This window comes from Dermacentor albipictus, chromosome 2 (assembly GCF_038994185.2).
Source record: "Dermacentor albipictus isolate Rhodes 1998 colony chromosome 2, USDA_Dalb.pri_finalv2, whole genome shotgun sequence".
Classification (NCBI taxonomy): Eukaryota; Metazoa; Arthropoda; class Arachnida; order Ixodida; family Ixodidae; genus Dermacentor; species Dermacentor albipictus.
The window spans coordinates 19,214,548-19,230,683 of record NC_091822.1 but is presented as its reverse complement, the minus strand read 5'-3'; the positions used below and the strand labels follow the sequence as shown (position 1 = coordinate 19,230,683).

Sequence of the window (16,136 nt, the reverse complement as noted above, 5' to 3'; positions counted from 1 at the left end):
TCGTCAGCTTTCGCTGCTGTCCTCAGCCACGCCACCACCTTCGCCTTTGCCGGCCAACCTTCGCCAGGTGATCCAGGAGCAAGTTTGCGCAGCTCTCTCTTCTGCCCGCGAGACACCGGCGGTGCCGACTCCCGTTGCTTTTCGCGAGGTCACTGCTCCTCTCAGCTATGCCGAGGCTCTCGCGCGGCCACCACCTCCGACTTTTGCGCCATTCCTATCAGCACTGCGTCCAGCTCCACCATTCATTCAGCCGCGGTACACACACAGCAGTGGACAATGGTGCACTCCTGACAACCGGCCAATATGTTTTGCGTGTGGTTTACCTGGCCACGTTACACAATTTTGTCGTCACCGCGCCACATCCTACCGCCGTAGCTTCGAGACCGAACCATACGTTTCCCCATACCCGTCATCCTCCGCGTCTCAGAACCCTGGCCAGATGTCTTCCTTCTCGGACCACCACCCTCTTGTTGACCGCCGTTCGCCATCGCCTCGACGCCGCTCGCTTTCGCCGATGCGTCGTGGTCCTTTTACTCCGGAACGGGAAAACTAATCACCGCAGTTCCAGAGGCAAGAACTGCGTCACCCACGAACAGACTAAGGCCCCTCCCTTCTCCAACTAAAGTTATTGATGTATATATGGGCGGCGTCGCTGCACTCGCCCTCATTGACACTGGTGCCGCAGTTTCAGTCATCAGTGTCAAATTTCCCCGTTCGCTCAGAAAAGTTACGACGCCACTGTCCAACGTGTCACTTCGAACTGCCAGCGCAGACCGCATCACGCCTGCAGCTCTGTGTACTGCTCGCGTTGTGATCAACCGCCTCCTCCACACCGTCGAACTTTTGGTGCTGTGCTCTTGTTCCCATGATCTTATTTTGGGCTGGGACTTCCTTTCCGCTAATAAGGCCGTCATCGACAGTTCTCGTGCTGAAGTGGAATTTCAAACGCTGTGTAATGCCCCACTCCTTGACGCTCGTGAACCTGAAGATAAAGTATTTGTTGCCGAAGACGTTACAATTCCACCACACTGATCTTCCCTTGCTACAGTTTCGTGCAACATTGTTGCTAATGCCAGCGTACTTTTTACGCCATCTCCAATTGTCGCTCGTCGCAGATGTTCCCCGCTGCCTTTCGCTCTTTTGGACGTTCATGCCGGCGTCAGCAGACTGCTCATCGCCAAACGATTCTCCTGTCCTCTCACTTTGCTTCGGAGGGAATGCGTTGGCTGTGCCCAGTGTGTCGACCCTGCTGCCATCACTGACATGCCAACTGGTCCGATCATCACTCATGAAGTCGCCGAATTGACCTGTCACCCCGCGCAGGAGCCGACTTCGCCCTATGTTTTACATAGCTCCATCGCCGACACGTTGACTGTTTCTCAAGGCGCCCAGCTTCTACGCCTTCTCGACAAGTTCCGTTCGTCTTTCGACTGCCAGCATGTTCCCTTGGGCCGCACGTCGACTGTTTGTCATCGCATCGACACGAGTACCAGTGCGCCACTGCGACAAAGAACATATCGTATAACCGGGACAGAGCGCCGTCTTCGCGACGACCAAGTAGGTGACATGCTCAAGCGCGGCGTTATTCAGCCTTCGGATAGACCCTGGGCATCTCCGGTTGTCCTTGCTAAGAAGAAGAATGGATTGATTTGATTTTGTGTCGATTACCGTCGTCTTAACAAAATAACTCGTAAAGACGTTCTTCTTCCGAGAATTGACGACGCCCTTGACTGTCTCCAAGGCGGGGAATTCTTCTCTTCTATCGACCTACGCAGCGGCTATTGGCAAGTCCCCATGGCACCCGAAGACCATCCTAAAACGGCCTTTGTAACACCAGATGGCCTATTTGAATTTCGTGCCGTGCCTTTCAGTCTTTGCAATGCCCCCGAAACATTTGAGCGTATGATGGACAACCTTTTGCGTGGTCTCAAGTGGAAAACGTGCCTGTTTACTGCATCAGTGTTGGCGCGTACGTGCACGGCTTTATTTTATACTTTCGCCTTACTTCCGCAAATCCTCAAAATATGAGGACAAGTGCATTAGAAGCTCTAGCAGCGGCTGCCATATCCATATTCTCTCACATCAACATAGCTTTAAATTCCCGCTGTAAACACCATGTACAAACACAATGTACTTAAATATATACACAGTGCAAAGTTTACTGTATTTCAGAAAGAGGAGGTAGTCAATTAACAATTATTTCTAAAAGAGATTGACACGCCGTATTCTTAAACAATAAATATATTGCTGTATGCTCAGCTCGCTTCCAATTGTTCTGCGTCCTTTTCTGACCCTGAAAGAAACCTGCAGACAACAGAGTCTTTCGTCAATGACGTGTGAAATTCGGGTGAATAATTTCTGTCTCACTATTGCTTCTCTCTCCAGTAAGCAATGCTAAGGACCCATGAAAAAAATGCTCTTCTAATAATCTATAACACTTTTTAGGGATGGAACATTGTCACTTGTCCGCAGACTTCATAAACATATACACAGTGTATTAATTACCTATTATGCCTCCATATTTAAAAAGATAGCATTTGCTTTACTCGAAGAAAAACTAATGCACTTTCTTTCGTGTACAGTAAAGTAGCGGCAAGTATTTCTTCAATGCCAAGATTTATTTAGGTCAAAGTAATTCATTATCTAACTCGAGACGTCCATCCTAAATATCAAAGTGTTGATGAGGCAATTGTAGACACAGCGAAGGGATATCTAAGTGCGGTAATTTCAGCGACGTACTAATTGCGTACAAATTTTTCCGACTAATAAATAAAACCCGCGAAATAAGAAACATACCATGTGACTACGCTCCCAACACATCATCAAGCAGCGCCTTCGAACAAGCTCTCTCTGAGTTATTCAGAACAAAATAAAGGAAATAAAGAATCAGCGATCGAGCTAGTTCCTTATTTTCCGCGCCCCGGCTCAAGTAAGACGTCGGGTTTGGTGTTAATTGGAAACAGGCTGTGATAGCTGCATGTTTTAGCGTAGATAAAGTTCACGGATGATATTTTTCTCTTCTTTTGCAACAAAACTTAACACGACAAAAGCGAATTGGCGTCAGGGCAAAGCTTTAAAGGTGCGTTTCGTTTCGTCCCAGTCGCCGTTTCTTTTTCTAGTGAGCAGGAGCTAAACATTATCTTCGCCTTGGGAGCTGCAAATGGCAGTAAGAGGAAGGCCGCAATTATATATCAGTCATGGAATTGTGGGGTAGACCAACGCATCGACTATCATCAGAAATTCTGAAAACCTGAGACAATCCGCCATCTTCAAGCAGCATCAGCGAAGGACTCCATCTTTGAGTCCTAGTGCACGCACGGATGTTCTAGCATTTACAGCCTCAAACACTCATGCTAGCATTGGGGACGTGGCTGCCCAGCTACCAATTTACAAGTCATCAGTTTGGAGGATTCTAAATGATGTCCTTGTACCCGTTACCACCTTAACCAGCACCAATGCTTGGAAGATAGAGACCCGTAGAATCGTCTAGATTTGTTGAATTTGCTCCTCACAAAAGCCGATTGGTCACCGGAATTTTTTAGCAACATAGTGTGCATAGATGAAGCCAATTTCCGCCGGAACGCCTACGTAAATTTGCATCATGCAAACTGCTGAAGGGACTTCAATCCACACCATGTCAGGCGCATTCCGCACCAGTACCAGAGGTCGCTCACTGTGTGGTTCATAATTCACGCCAGTGCTATAATCGGTCCCATCTTCTTAGGTCACACACTGACTGGACAGCGTTGCGTGAACAAAATCCTTGAATGAGTGGTGGATGACTTTCCCAGCGAAGTCCCACTGTCACGTCTTCCACTTTCGTGGTATCAGCAAAGATGGGGCACCCGAATACAGCAGCAGCCGAGCACGAAGCTGGCTGGATGCGACTTTTCCTGCGCAATAAATTAGAAGGCACGGGCCTGAAAATTTACCAGCTAGACCACCTGACCTCTCTCCAGTCGATATCTTTCTTTGGGCTGGTGTAAAAGATTGTGTTCACATGATCGAGACGGGCGTCAGATGAGCTCAAGCCATGTATAGCGGATGTCTCCCGTAGAATTCCAGCATCGGTCATCAAGAAAGCCCCAGAAGATATGATCGAGTGGACTCAGTACTGCATAGCTGCAGAAGGACACCTATTCGAACCCACCCACTCGGCAGCAGCTGGTATTCAACGGCGATAACGAGTTCATCAATAATATGGGCACACTGAAACCTGACGGCTTCGAATGCGTAAACATTTCTATCCTTATCGAAAGGAAAAACCTTCCGTCCCGGAAGACGATCGCTTTCAACATTGGCGCCCGCAGCAGCAAGCAAATTCACCTGCACGCTGTCTCTCGCTTCGATGCCAACGAAGCGGCGAGAACACAGCGCTCACGGAGCTCTCAGCACGTGCCGCACTCGGCCGCCTTCACAGATCACTTTCAAGGTACGGCCGTCTTAGCCGCCTGCGGAGCACGGCTGAACACGGTTCATAACGGTACCTAATAAATATTGTATCCACTTGCTACATCTCCCTGATCATTTCACCCCACGTCCACATCCACTGCGGCCTATCTATAACACCAGTGAACACTGCTTCTACTCGCCTCTTCTACGTCGTTTCGTGCAGGTCTCCCTTAACAGTTTGGTGTTGCAACCGCGCTTCACCATTCGAAGATTCTTTCGCGGTCGTTCTCGCAAACGTACGAAACGCACCCGCGTGCTACCACAAAACACCAAGTCAGTGCTACGAAATGCTTAGGCATCATTCAGATAAATCTTGGGAAAGGTCACGCATGGAATTTTCTTTCTTTTCTCTTTTTTCTTTTATGCGTGCGTCCCTATTGCCAATTCGACTCATTTAGAAGTGGTGCATTTACTTTCTTGAACGCATAGGTTTTGCCTTTTTTCTACACGTGATTCGCTTCCCGGTCTGTTTAGCTCACTTGTTTTTGGCACGAACCTGTTTTTGCAGCACGCATATGTACACTCTAATGAAATATAATGCCTTCAATTTATTTTGGCTTTTGTCTGAAGCAAGTTTCTGCCGCGAGATATAACTGCGCTCGCGCACTCTTTGGACGCGGTGCGAGCAGAGCCGGAATTTTAAAACATTCTATGCCTGTTCCATTGCTTTCCGCGGTTCGTGCGTGGTCGGAGCAGCGCTTTGGCCGCGTTATAGAGGGGCTTTTGTTATCAATGGGCTCAGTCGGCCTTGAGAGACGAATAATATGTGTGGTGTAGAAATGACAGGAAGGAAAAGCTGCGAAGCCGAGAAACCTGGTGTTGGTGCTCCTTCCATACCGTAATCAAGGTGATGCGCTGTCCCTCCGGGTTTGCGGCAGGCAAAACAGTTAAGTATAAGAATTTATTATTAGAAGTTCAGTCACATTAAAGTATTCACTATACAGAAGGCGGTTTCATAGTCAGTCTTTATCGGGTCCTTCTATTCCTTTCAATCAGCTTATTTAGCGCACGGCTTTATGATACGCGTGGGAGCGCAGTCACGTGCTACTTGTCATTTTTCTTGCGGTTTCCTTACCAGTCAGAAAACATTAGTAAGCAGTTATTACGTCGATAAAAACACCGCAGTTAGATGTCATTGGCGTGTGCCTACAAGTGCCTTATTTGCACTTCGATAATCACGACGGTACTTCTCGAGTTACATAATTAATTATAATTACCTAATTAAATATCAGTAACGAAAAATTTATTAGCGGCTACACCACTGTACAGAAAACAATGTGCACTTTTGTTGCACAATATTCCCATCGTGCACTTCTTTAAGTCTTGGTGCATGATAGTTGGAGCACCCTGTGTAATTCACTCACCCCCGTATTCTTAAACACGCCTTGACTTGAAGCTCCTCCTCGACTCAGCCAAGTCGAGGCGACGGGCCTTCCTTCACTCAAGGCTCCGTTGCGTTTCGTTAACACTACTTCACTTTTCCTCCGCGAAGGAACGCCTTGAAAATGCGCCCTCGACTCAAGTGAAGTGTATCGAGCGAGAAAAGCGTCTGATATCGAGACTATACTTCAATGTGCTTATTAAAAGTCCCATTATTTAAGACAAATATGTGTTTCAGTTCATTCGTCTTCCTAATCAAACAACTACACAGCGCAATGTACAACTTTAGCTCGGCAACGCTGCCACTGTGAGCGTTCGACTGATAAAGCAAGCGGGAGCTGTGTTTGAGGTGTGGCAACAATTGCATCCCAACAGCTGAGAGCATGGCGCATGGCTGAGAACCAAGATAATTTGCGCCGGCATTTGTCCGCTGCTCTTTTTTTCCTAGTGTTTCATTGGTGACTGACGTTGCGGTTGATAATCGCGGTTATGATGGGTGATTTTGTACTTGTGCGTATGGTGACCGAGCCTGAATGACTTCTGAGGCCACAGATGGAACGGCCGATGGGCAGCTTTGTTTACCTTCAAGACCGAGTGGTACTGTGAGTTTGCTGAAAGCAACAACAGGACAGAAAATATGGGTGAGTGAGCCATTCTTTCATGGAAGCACATTATGTCAATGCGGTTTTCTTGAGGTTGCCGCTGCGCGGTCGATAAGCTGTTTCCGATGTACACAAGCATGATTGACTCCAGTTGCTCATGCTGCGGGCATTAATTAGTACCTGAAACATATTCGAGGCAGCATAAGCTTGTCGAAAACATATATTATTATTATTTTTTGCTAATGGGAACTTGTGGAAGATTCGGCACGACAATCTGTTGTTGGTTTCGCTTTTTTAAACGATAATGGAGAAGGTACGGATCGGCGCCTGCATCCAACGATCATACCAGTATCGCGTATGAGATCTTTCGGTAGAGGAGAAGCAGTTATAGTATACATGTGGCAGAATGCGTATATGGTTGAGTGCGTAGCTCCGGCAGGTAGAAAAAAAAAACAAGCGTCTTTTGAGTCCTGTACTTTGTTTTAGAAGTCGTGGTGGTCGTCGGCTTGCTCAACTTGTAGCACATATGGTCAACGAACCAGCATTGGTGCCTGTGCTTCCTCACTTCACATATACGCTACGCAATGTTGTAATCTTCCGAAAATTCACTTGTCAATACTTCATCACCGCCATTTGTTTTTTCGTCCTAACTCTTTCAGTGTGCTATGTGGTAGCAGCTGATGCACGTTCCATAAGCTGGGCTTTCAAGTTCACGCAATGCCGACATATTTTTAGTTGTGCTACGTTTTTTTCATTTCCGTTGCTTAGGTATACTGAATTTACTTAGCGCGCGAGCGCCCTGTCTACCTAAATGTTTTGGCATTCTGGTGCAGAATGTGGGCCTTGGAAGGACCAGCTGATGAAAAAATCAACGCCTGTGCTGCACAGTAAGGCTGCTGGCAGACCTGAAAGCATCGATAGATATGGTGCCTGCCTGTTGGAATTGCACCTGGTCGCTTCCCTGAAAGAAGCTAGGTGCTGAAGAAGTACTTGACTAGCCTACCCGGTAATTAGCCTGTGCTTACTTTCATAAACTTTGTAAAAATATTCATGTTACGTGTCCCCACATTCACAAAATGGCGAAATGGACACCCTGTTATTTAGAAACAGCCATGTCAATGAAATCAAATTAATTTTTTAATCCCCTTCAGCTGTCATATATTTTTTGTTTTAAATCGCATGAATATGATGGGCGAGGTCATCAGTTGCCCGTGGTGCTTTGCAGCTGCGACAGGATCTTTTTGCTGCGCACAATTTGTGAAGCAACACTTTCGTAGTAATTGTAGCCAGCACTTCAGTATTTTGTGGCATGCTGAAGCTAGTTTAGCATGAGCAAGTGTAGATTAAAAATATGCCTTAGTTTTGATGGTTCATCTCAGCTTTTCTGAAATAACGGTAATAATGCGCTCTATACTGTATTTTTCAGCATTATCATTGTGACAATCTGCATCACCATTTGGCCTATTTTGGGTTCCCACAAGACACGCTGCTACCCTGGGTGTTGTACCTCGGTCAATTGCTGAAGTTCTGCAAGCCCCATTGAAGCCAACTGTCATCCGCATCCAATGGAAGAAACTCATTGTTCGGGCCTTCATAACTTATCTTAAGCTGAAGCTAGAAGCGGGGTAGAAACAGCATATATTCTACAAGAATTTATCACTGCATGCCGTCGGGTGACTACACCCGACAGACTACTGTCTTGCAGAGAGATGGTGTTTTATTCTAGAATATATTTGTCAGCAGTACTCCGCCTTGTGTTTATATCCTTGGAAACAAACAAGCGAAGACACCAAAGACAACAGAGGAGAAATTACTTCTACTTACTAATTAAATTAACGAAATGACAAATTAATGGCAATGAAATAAGTGGTTGAGAAAACTTGCTATAGGCGTGCGATGCTCTAACCAATGGAGCTACCGCGGCACCGTTTTCCCATCCACTTTCTTGTGTATTTATATTTTACTACTAGAACTAACTACTACTACTACTACTACTACTACTAGAACTACATAATTTCCCACCTGCGGCAAGTTGTTTTTTTTCATCCACTTTCATTGCCATTAATTTATCATTTCTTTAATTCAATTAGTAAGTACAAGTAATTTCCCTTATGTTGTCTTTGGTGACTTTGCTTGTTGGCTTCTCATGACATGATTATTAAAAATCGCGGCCCTCGGTCAACCCCCTTTCTTCTCCTTCATTACTGCTTCTGTTTGTAGGATCAGAGTTCACGCTGTGTTGCATACTATCAAAGTACAAAAAGGCGACAATAATGTTAATTTATCGTTTTACAAAAAAATTGGCACTTGAATTGACCAGAAATTATTAAGGGGTAGATACTGACTTAATAAGTATGACTGAAGAAAGGCCATCTGGATGGAAAATACAATGACTTCAGCTACAACGTGTCTATGAAGGCAAATACATGCAGCCAAACTGCTTTTAGTGGTGACGTTTGAGCTGGTAGGATATCAGAAAAATGAGAGATGTCTTAAGCAGAATATTCCGACGGCTATTATAGTGCAGCAGGACATTAACTGGACCTCTCCCCTACTTGCACACCAATGCAAGCGCAGCACACACAGCACAGTTGGAAAGGCAGTTGCTCTTCGTGCATGTGTTGGCAACCTGGTTCCTGCAAAGAGAAGGGGTTGGTAGTAAACACACAACGATGTTAACGAAGGTCCATGAAACTAGCTTAGGTACTGTATTCGTTTTCTTTAGTTTATGCATTTCGTAATAATACATTAGTTTCAGAAGTTTGTGTTCTAGAGCGCGATTTTTTTTACATTAATTAGCTCATACTGTTTTTATTTATTTTTATTTGCAATGAAACATCTTTCAGCTGGTCTACCGCTTGCTCAGCAAGACCGACAACAGCGATCTAACACTTACATAATGAACCCTATAGAGAGCTGGGATGTTCGCAATAAAGGTGTGCGAGATATATCTGCTACCACTTGCTAGCACTGTCTGTATTAGGCGCTGTCACTACAGTGCTACACCTTTATTTATCGGAATGAAAAATAATGTGATGCACAAAACTCTACTCTGTTGTATTGTTATTCTGTCTCTTTTATTCGAACGAAACATTACATTAACCTGTCTATACGTGCAGGTATAATTCTGAGAATGCCATTTCACGGTTTGTGACTTCCTCGTTGAGCTTGGATCTTCATAGGGATGACAAGCTAATTAAACTGAATGCTTTGAAGCAAGGATTACGTAATTATTGCTTATGGCTTTAAATTGCACCAACTGCACACAGTCCGCGCGAACTTACAGTCCATTTCTTACTTTCCTTTGCGCAACTAGCCGCATCAAATTAAAGAAAATTGCAAAAATTTAAGTGAACGCACCTGCTCGTTTACAAAGATGCTCGCTTTGCTGCGGTGTGCTTCGCCGTCCTTGGATTAGCGGAGGCAGTGACGATCTGCCCGAGTACAAACAGCGCCGACGGCCGGCGCTCGCGCAAGCGACACACGCACACAGGCAACACACCCACTGGTGACAGGAATCTTCGTAGCTGTTTTCTTTTTGCAAGTTCGAAGTCCGCCGCAGTTATGTATCGCGCCGTGCTTGAACTGATGCGGCTTTCTACGATGAGCTGCAAGAAACACGCGAATGCACTGACGCCGATAGTAGGTTCGGAGCACTGGCACGAAGAATACCAGTGTGCAGGTCATCAACTGGCTCATGCACGGAGTAAGACGACAGTCACTGCACTAGCTCGCAGTCTTCTTGACAGGACGACCGATCAGTGTCGGCGCTGCAGTGGAATAATTCCGGTGCCGAAGCGCTCCAGAGGACTGCAACGGTCCCTAAAACGAAGCCCTTGAAAATGCGCAGCAAGGTTAACCCAAGAAAAGCTACGGAGGCAACTGGCGTCCATCGGAAAATGCTGACGAGGCGAGTGACAGATCGCAAGGCAGCCATGTTTACGCACTAACTTCACTCGAGGAGCGATTCAAGGTAGCTGCGAGGCTACCTTGAGATTCTCGAGTAAAGCGCTCGAGCTTTCCTTCACTTAAGGCTCGTTTCAAGTGGAGGGCGATTTGTGAAATGAAAAACCGCCCTCAAGGAGCATTTCCAGTGGAGGGTCAAGTCGAGGTGCGTTTGTGAATACGGGGGTCAGTAACCGAAATAAGGCCGAGCCGGATTCACTCGAAATCAGAGTCAACGGCCGTCATGCGCAGCAGCGCTTATACTACGCCTCACTGATGAGAGAGAGAGAGAGATGCTGCAGTTTATAGGGAAAGTCGAAGCAGTATTAGTGATAGCGAAGTATAAAACAATTTCACGAAGGAGGATTACACCACCGAGAGACGCCAGATTCTTGGTGATGCGAGAGGACTCAGGCTGTGAAACTGAAGTGCCTCCTACTACAAGGCCTTGTATATACTCATATAAGGCCGTCACTTCAGTGAACAATTCTTCGAGGTCACACGAAGTTTCTTCAAGCGCAACTGTTATGAATGTCACATTTATTTATTTATTTATTTATTTATTTATTTATTTATTTATTTATTTATTTATTTATTTATTTATGTGGAGTTCGGAAAGCTGGTCGGGCTCCAGCCTCACCCCCCCCCCCCGGACAAATTAAAACTTTCCGCCTATGGTCCACGCCGAAATACCCTATGGACAACGTCCGTCTTGCCTTCTAAGTACCCCACAAGGCTTCGTGACTCCGCGTCTGCTCGTTGCTGTTCGGCGAATTCTTCTGTAGCTGCTGTTCTGGGAAGTTGCCGTCGTCTAGTTCACCTTGCGGTGGCGGGTCAATAGGGGCACACCACAGGCAGTCGGCGTCAGAATACCTTCGTCCCAGACTTATACACGACAGTGATGTCGAATTCCTGGTGCGTGATCGAGACCCCATTGTGCTAGTCGACCTGAAGGATGCTTCAAGTTTGCCACCAACACAAGGCGTGGTGGTCGCTTACCAGTTTGAAGTGCCGTCTGGGCATCTAAGGCCAAAACTTTGCCGTGGCCCAAATGATCGCGAGACACTCTATTATTCGATTCCGCTTTTGACAGTGACCGGCTCGCGTTAGCTATTACGCTTTCATTTCCGTATTTCCTTTGAACAAGCATGGCACCGAGGCCTACGCCACTTGAGCAAGTGTAGATTTCCCCTCCCGGCGTCTTGGTCGAAGTGCCAAAGCACCGGCGGTGTCGGCAGCCGTCGTTTCAGATCCTCAAATGCGTCGCGTTGCCGTGTTTTATACTTGAAGTCGACGTCGGCTTTCGTGGGATCAGTTAGTCGTTCCGCAATCCATGAAAAGGCACTTTGAACGCGCCTGCAATTGGCACACAAACCATGGAATCTGCGAACTGCCTTTTTGTCGACGTGCTGGGGGAACTTTGAGATGGCAGCTGTCTTATTCGGGTCGCGAAGGAGCCCAGACTTGCTTACGACGTGGCCCAAGAAAATGAATTCTTCATAAGCGAAACGGCACTTTACTGGCTTCAGAATGAGTCCAGGTGATTTGATCGCCTCTGGTAGTGTCTGAAACCATGTCAGGTGACCTTGAAAAATTCGTGGCATAGACAGCAACGTCATCCAAATAGATGAGGTAAGTCTGTCACTTCAGTCCTGCCAAGACTGTGTCCATCACGCGCTACCACGTCTGAAAGTCCGACTGGTATCACACTGAACTCGAGAGGTCATCTGGCGTGATAAACGTGGTCTTCTCTCGATCCCTTTCGTCGTATTCAATTTTCCAATAACCTGTCTTCAGATCCATCGACGAAAAGTACTTAGCATTGCAGAGTCGCCCTAATGCATCGTCTACTCGCGGGAGGGGGTATACGGGAACAGGCTCACTTATGCTTACTTGGCTTTACCTCGAAGGAAGTTGGCATCCTTAGACAACGCCAGTGGGACCGTGAGGGGTAATTGCATCGTTCACTTTTATGTGTTTTTTTTCATTTAGAACCATGCTTCAGACAATAAAATTTCAGTTTGCAGTTGGCGCTTGGCCTCGTTTTTCTGTACCGCTTGGCGCTGCAACACACAGCCTTATGGGAAACGAACGAGCTCGAACCATCTTCCTTTGTGAAACACGTTTTCTCAATAGGTAGAACGTTAAATAAACAATGCGTTTTTGAAAAACTTAACTCGAAAATACCACAACTTACGTTCATCGAAACTTCCATTGAATGAAAGGTGCCACTGTACCATATAAGGAACCACATAAGATCTAATGCGAGGTTTGGCTTTGGTAAGCACTACGCTTCTATGGTATTATGTGAACACGTGTGTCAGCACAAGAATAAATCACTTGAACATAACGTCTTTTTTTTGCTGGTGACACAGCTGACTGAAACAGGATAAATTCAAGGTAACCTGCGAAAGTCACGTGTTTCTGTAAAGGACATGTGGTGATCAAGGAGGGAGTGATGTAATGTAGGGAGCCTGCATGCAAGCACTGTTTTAGGGTGGTGACAGCCTTTGTAAGGGTACTTGCCGACGTCAGGTAAATTGGCGGGTTAAAATTTATGACAAATCACATGACGGGGGCCACGAACTGGCAAAGAGCAGCCGATAGACCCCGCTGCCCGCAACCCTTCGTGACAAGAAACTCACTGACCTTTTAAAATACGCAGTGGCCTCAGAAGCGACAGACAGATAGCCTGTCTCAGTGCCGTACAGGGCACGTCTTCGTTACAGTTAAACAGGCTAGCAAACACAGTCTTTATTACAACAAACTTGGAAAAATACCCTTTACATATTACGTACAAGTGGAAGGCAACGACAATGCTGTTAATGCAGTTCACATTCTTGGCGTGAGATGATACCACCACAAACACGCCACCATGCCTTGTAACTTGTTTTATACGTGTCGCACTGCATACAAATGAAAATAAATAAGTTTGATGCGTTAAAATGAAAGTATAGGGCAACATATACATTAAATATGTACGCAGGTTTCCGGTGCGCATCCCTATAAATTAAATTAAAGAAATTTAATAGATCGTGTGTCAACATGGGAACCTCATAGCGTGGCAAATAAAAAATCCAGGAATGCGCCAACGAATGCCTAGTTAGCGAACTTGGCGGTAAATAGCGGTCAAAGTTTTGGTGTTGTCACCACCCTGAAACAGGGCTCGAAAGTAGGCTTTCTGATGTAAAGTTGCCCGCGGCTCAGTCTGGCTACAACACTCGTGCCAAGACAGCGAAAGGCAGCGCACTCACATGCTGTCTCCGGTCGGCATGGCGTGATCCTACTGCACACCGGCGCCCTGGGACGCTGTGCTCGTAACGATTTTTTTTTTGCTAGGGCGAGAGGGATGTAAACAAGGTGCAGCACGAAAAGATCGGCGCATGCGCGATCGATACGCGCTCTTGCGCCGTAGATGGACGTCGGCGAGCGTACGTGACGAGCACATCATAAGTGGATTTCTCCGCTCTTTCTGCGCATGCGCGAGGAGCAGTGGCTGCGAGAGCGAAATGTGGGGACTTTCGGTCCTTGAGATTTCTCTTCGCCTAGGTACTACGGGGAAGAAAGTTGTAAACTCCTCTTGTCCCTAGCCGAGCTGGCAAGCAGAATGCGTGGCCGGAAAGGCGAAGAAGCCGTGTCGGAGGTAGCAACGGTAGCAACGGTGTTGCAACGGTAGCATATTAAATTTTTATAGACGCAGGGGGAAACGTTTGAAAGTGAGGTGTCTTCTCGGATGATTTTATTGGCAAAGCATTACATCGTGCCGATGCATTGTTCATTAGTGTCGTTGAGTAAGGTCAGCATACCGCACAGTTCAGGTGATTCGCGGTAACGGAAACAGTTTATGAATTCGACTGCCGTGCCGACGGGAGGTTATTGCTTTCTTTCCTTTTTTTATTTTTTTGCGGTGGTAGCATATTAAATTCTGATAGTCGCAGGGGGATACGTTTGGACGTGAAGCGTTTTCTCAGGTGACTTTAATGGCAAAGCATTACGTCGTGCCGGTGCATTGTTCATTTTTGTCATTGAGTATACCATACATTTCAGGGGAATCGAGGGCACGGAAACTGTTTATGAGTTCAACTGCCCTGACGATCCATTAGTTCTTAATGTAACTGAGCATACAACACACTTGGAGATTTGTGGGAATGTAACATTTTGTACTCTGTATGTGAAAGTACTAAAACTTGCGTCGCCACGCTATCTGAACCGTAGATCGTTGTGACAGCTTACAGGCACACTGGCAAAACACTACGCCCGGTTGATGAATACGGAACAAATGTATGCTAAAGAAAAATGGTCGTCATGCAATTTTATAGTAGTAGACCATTGTGAAAGCTGTACAGTAACACTGATATTGGCTACGTGGCGCAGATTCGTAGCCATTCTGAGGTGCTTGTGCGCAAGGGTAATTAATGAAGGAGCGCGTATTACTAATACCGGCTGTTACGATGTCTAGCTCATATATGGGGCGCTCTATGTGGACGAAACATAGGCTCAGATCGCTACAACCGCGTGTGAAATAGCTCTGAAGGCCTGCCAGTACACCTTTTCGCGTCTCTGTGCTTGTACTGCGACAGGAGACGTGACGGCAGGTGCGCACGTATATCACACAATATCCTTTGACAGTGGCCGCTTTCCACTCTTGGTACACTTCGCCGCAATACACTGCGCATGCTTGATTGCACGACATTTGTACCTTGCGGCGAAGCTGACTTTAGGCAAACGGCATTATGCAACGTTTGAGCCATCTTGTCGGTCACTGCGGATAGAGAACGCTTACACGTTCAAGCCATTTGAGCTGCATCATTTGGTCGATGTTCACCCCTCTTTACTAAATGAAGAGGATAACGTACACCTGTGGGGGTAATTAAAAAGATTGATAAAAAGCCTGGTAACCTATGTGCAGTCAGTCAAAGAACACTGTTTATGCAGGTGTCCCCGCTCCTGTAAAAAAATGCAATTCAGTGATGACCCTCAGGAGGTGGATCCGCACCTATATAAGCACAGCTGGCTCATCAGTCACAAAGTAGGAGCTGAAGAGAACTTTTTAGTGCTCATTATACGACATTGATAGGGATTCATTTGTGGTCAGCCAGTGACAAACGCATATTGCACTAAACAGTGAGACTTCGTCTCAATCCGCAATGCTTATGTGGCGAACAGGAGGGCAAAAGGTTGAAACAATGTTTTCATACAAAGCAAGTCATGCACGTGGTGTAATTGCGTTTATCGTTGGTGTAATGTAGACGTACTCACTTTCTGAAGTCGAACTTTTACTGCAACTCAGTTTCCGTTTGTGCAGGCGCTTCTACTTTAAACATCCCAAACAGTGATTTATCAAATCAGTTGGCCGTCTTGTAGTTTTAGACATTTTCCTGCCATCTTAAGTCTTTTCTGAATCTGAAAGAGCCGGCTGATTGCACATTTCATCTCGAGATAGCTCACACACTTCCAGCAGCACAGGTTACCACAATTTGTTGAGTGCAGATGAGCACTGCAAATTCAATCATTTTGATGAGGCACTGATCTAATGCCGCTCACTCTTGCCACAGCGCATTTTCAACTTGTACTGTACTTGTTTCTTCCACCTTCCATTTGCAGCACCAGAGCTAAGGCACACAGCGATAACATTTCTAGTAGAAAATGCTTGCTCCTTGGCATCTGATCTCCCCGTTCATTTGCTACTTCTATTTTTGATGTGATGCTCTTGCCTTCACATTGTCAGACTGCTCTCCTTCATGCATTTCCTTGTAC

At 46.2% G+C, this 16,136-nt stretch overlaps 2 protein-coding genes across 2 annotated transcripts in view; one reads left to right on the top strand and one right to left on the bottom strand.

The window, feature by feature from the left end:
* LOC139056444 (uncharacterized) overlaps window positions 1-7,325 on the top strand; it is a 40,970-nt gene extending 33,645 nt beyond the window's left edge. The window contains exon 3 of the mRNA XM_070534689.1: window positions 7,268-7,325. Coding sequence (XP_070390790.1) covers window positions 7,268-7,325 — 58 coding nt within the window. The remainder of the gene's footprint in view (window positions 1-7,267) is intronic.
* Window positions 1-13,774, bottom strand: part of LOC135918445 (uncharacterized) — a 232,426-nt gene extending 218,652 nt beyond the window's left edge. Inside the window, exon 1 of the mRNA XM_070532778.1 lies at window positions 13,634-13,774. Coding sequence (XP_070388879.1) covers window positions 13,634-13,653 — 20 coding nt within the window. The 5' untranslated portion in view covers window positions 13,654-13,774. The remainder of the gene's footprint in view (window positions 1-13,633) is intronic.
* Window positions 13,775-16,136: the final 2,362 nt, after the last annotated feature.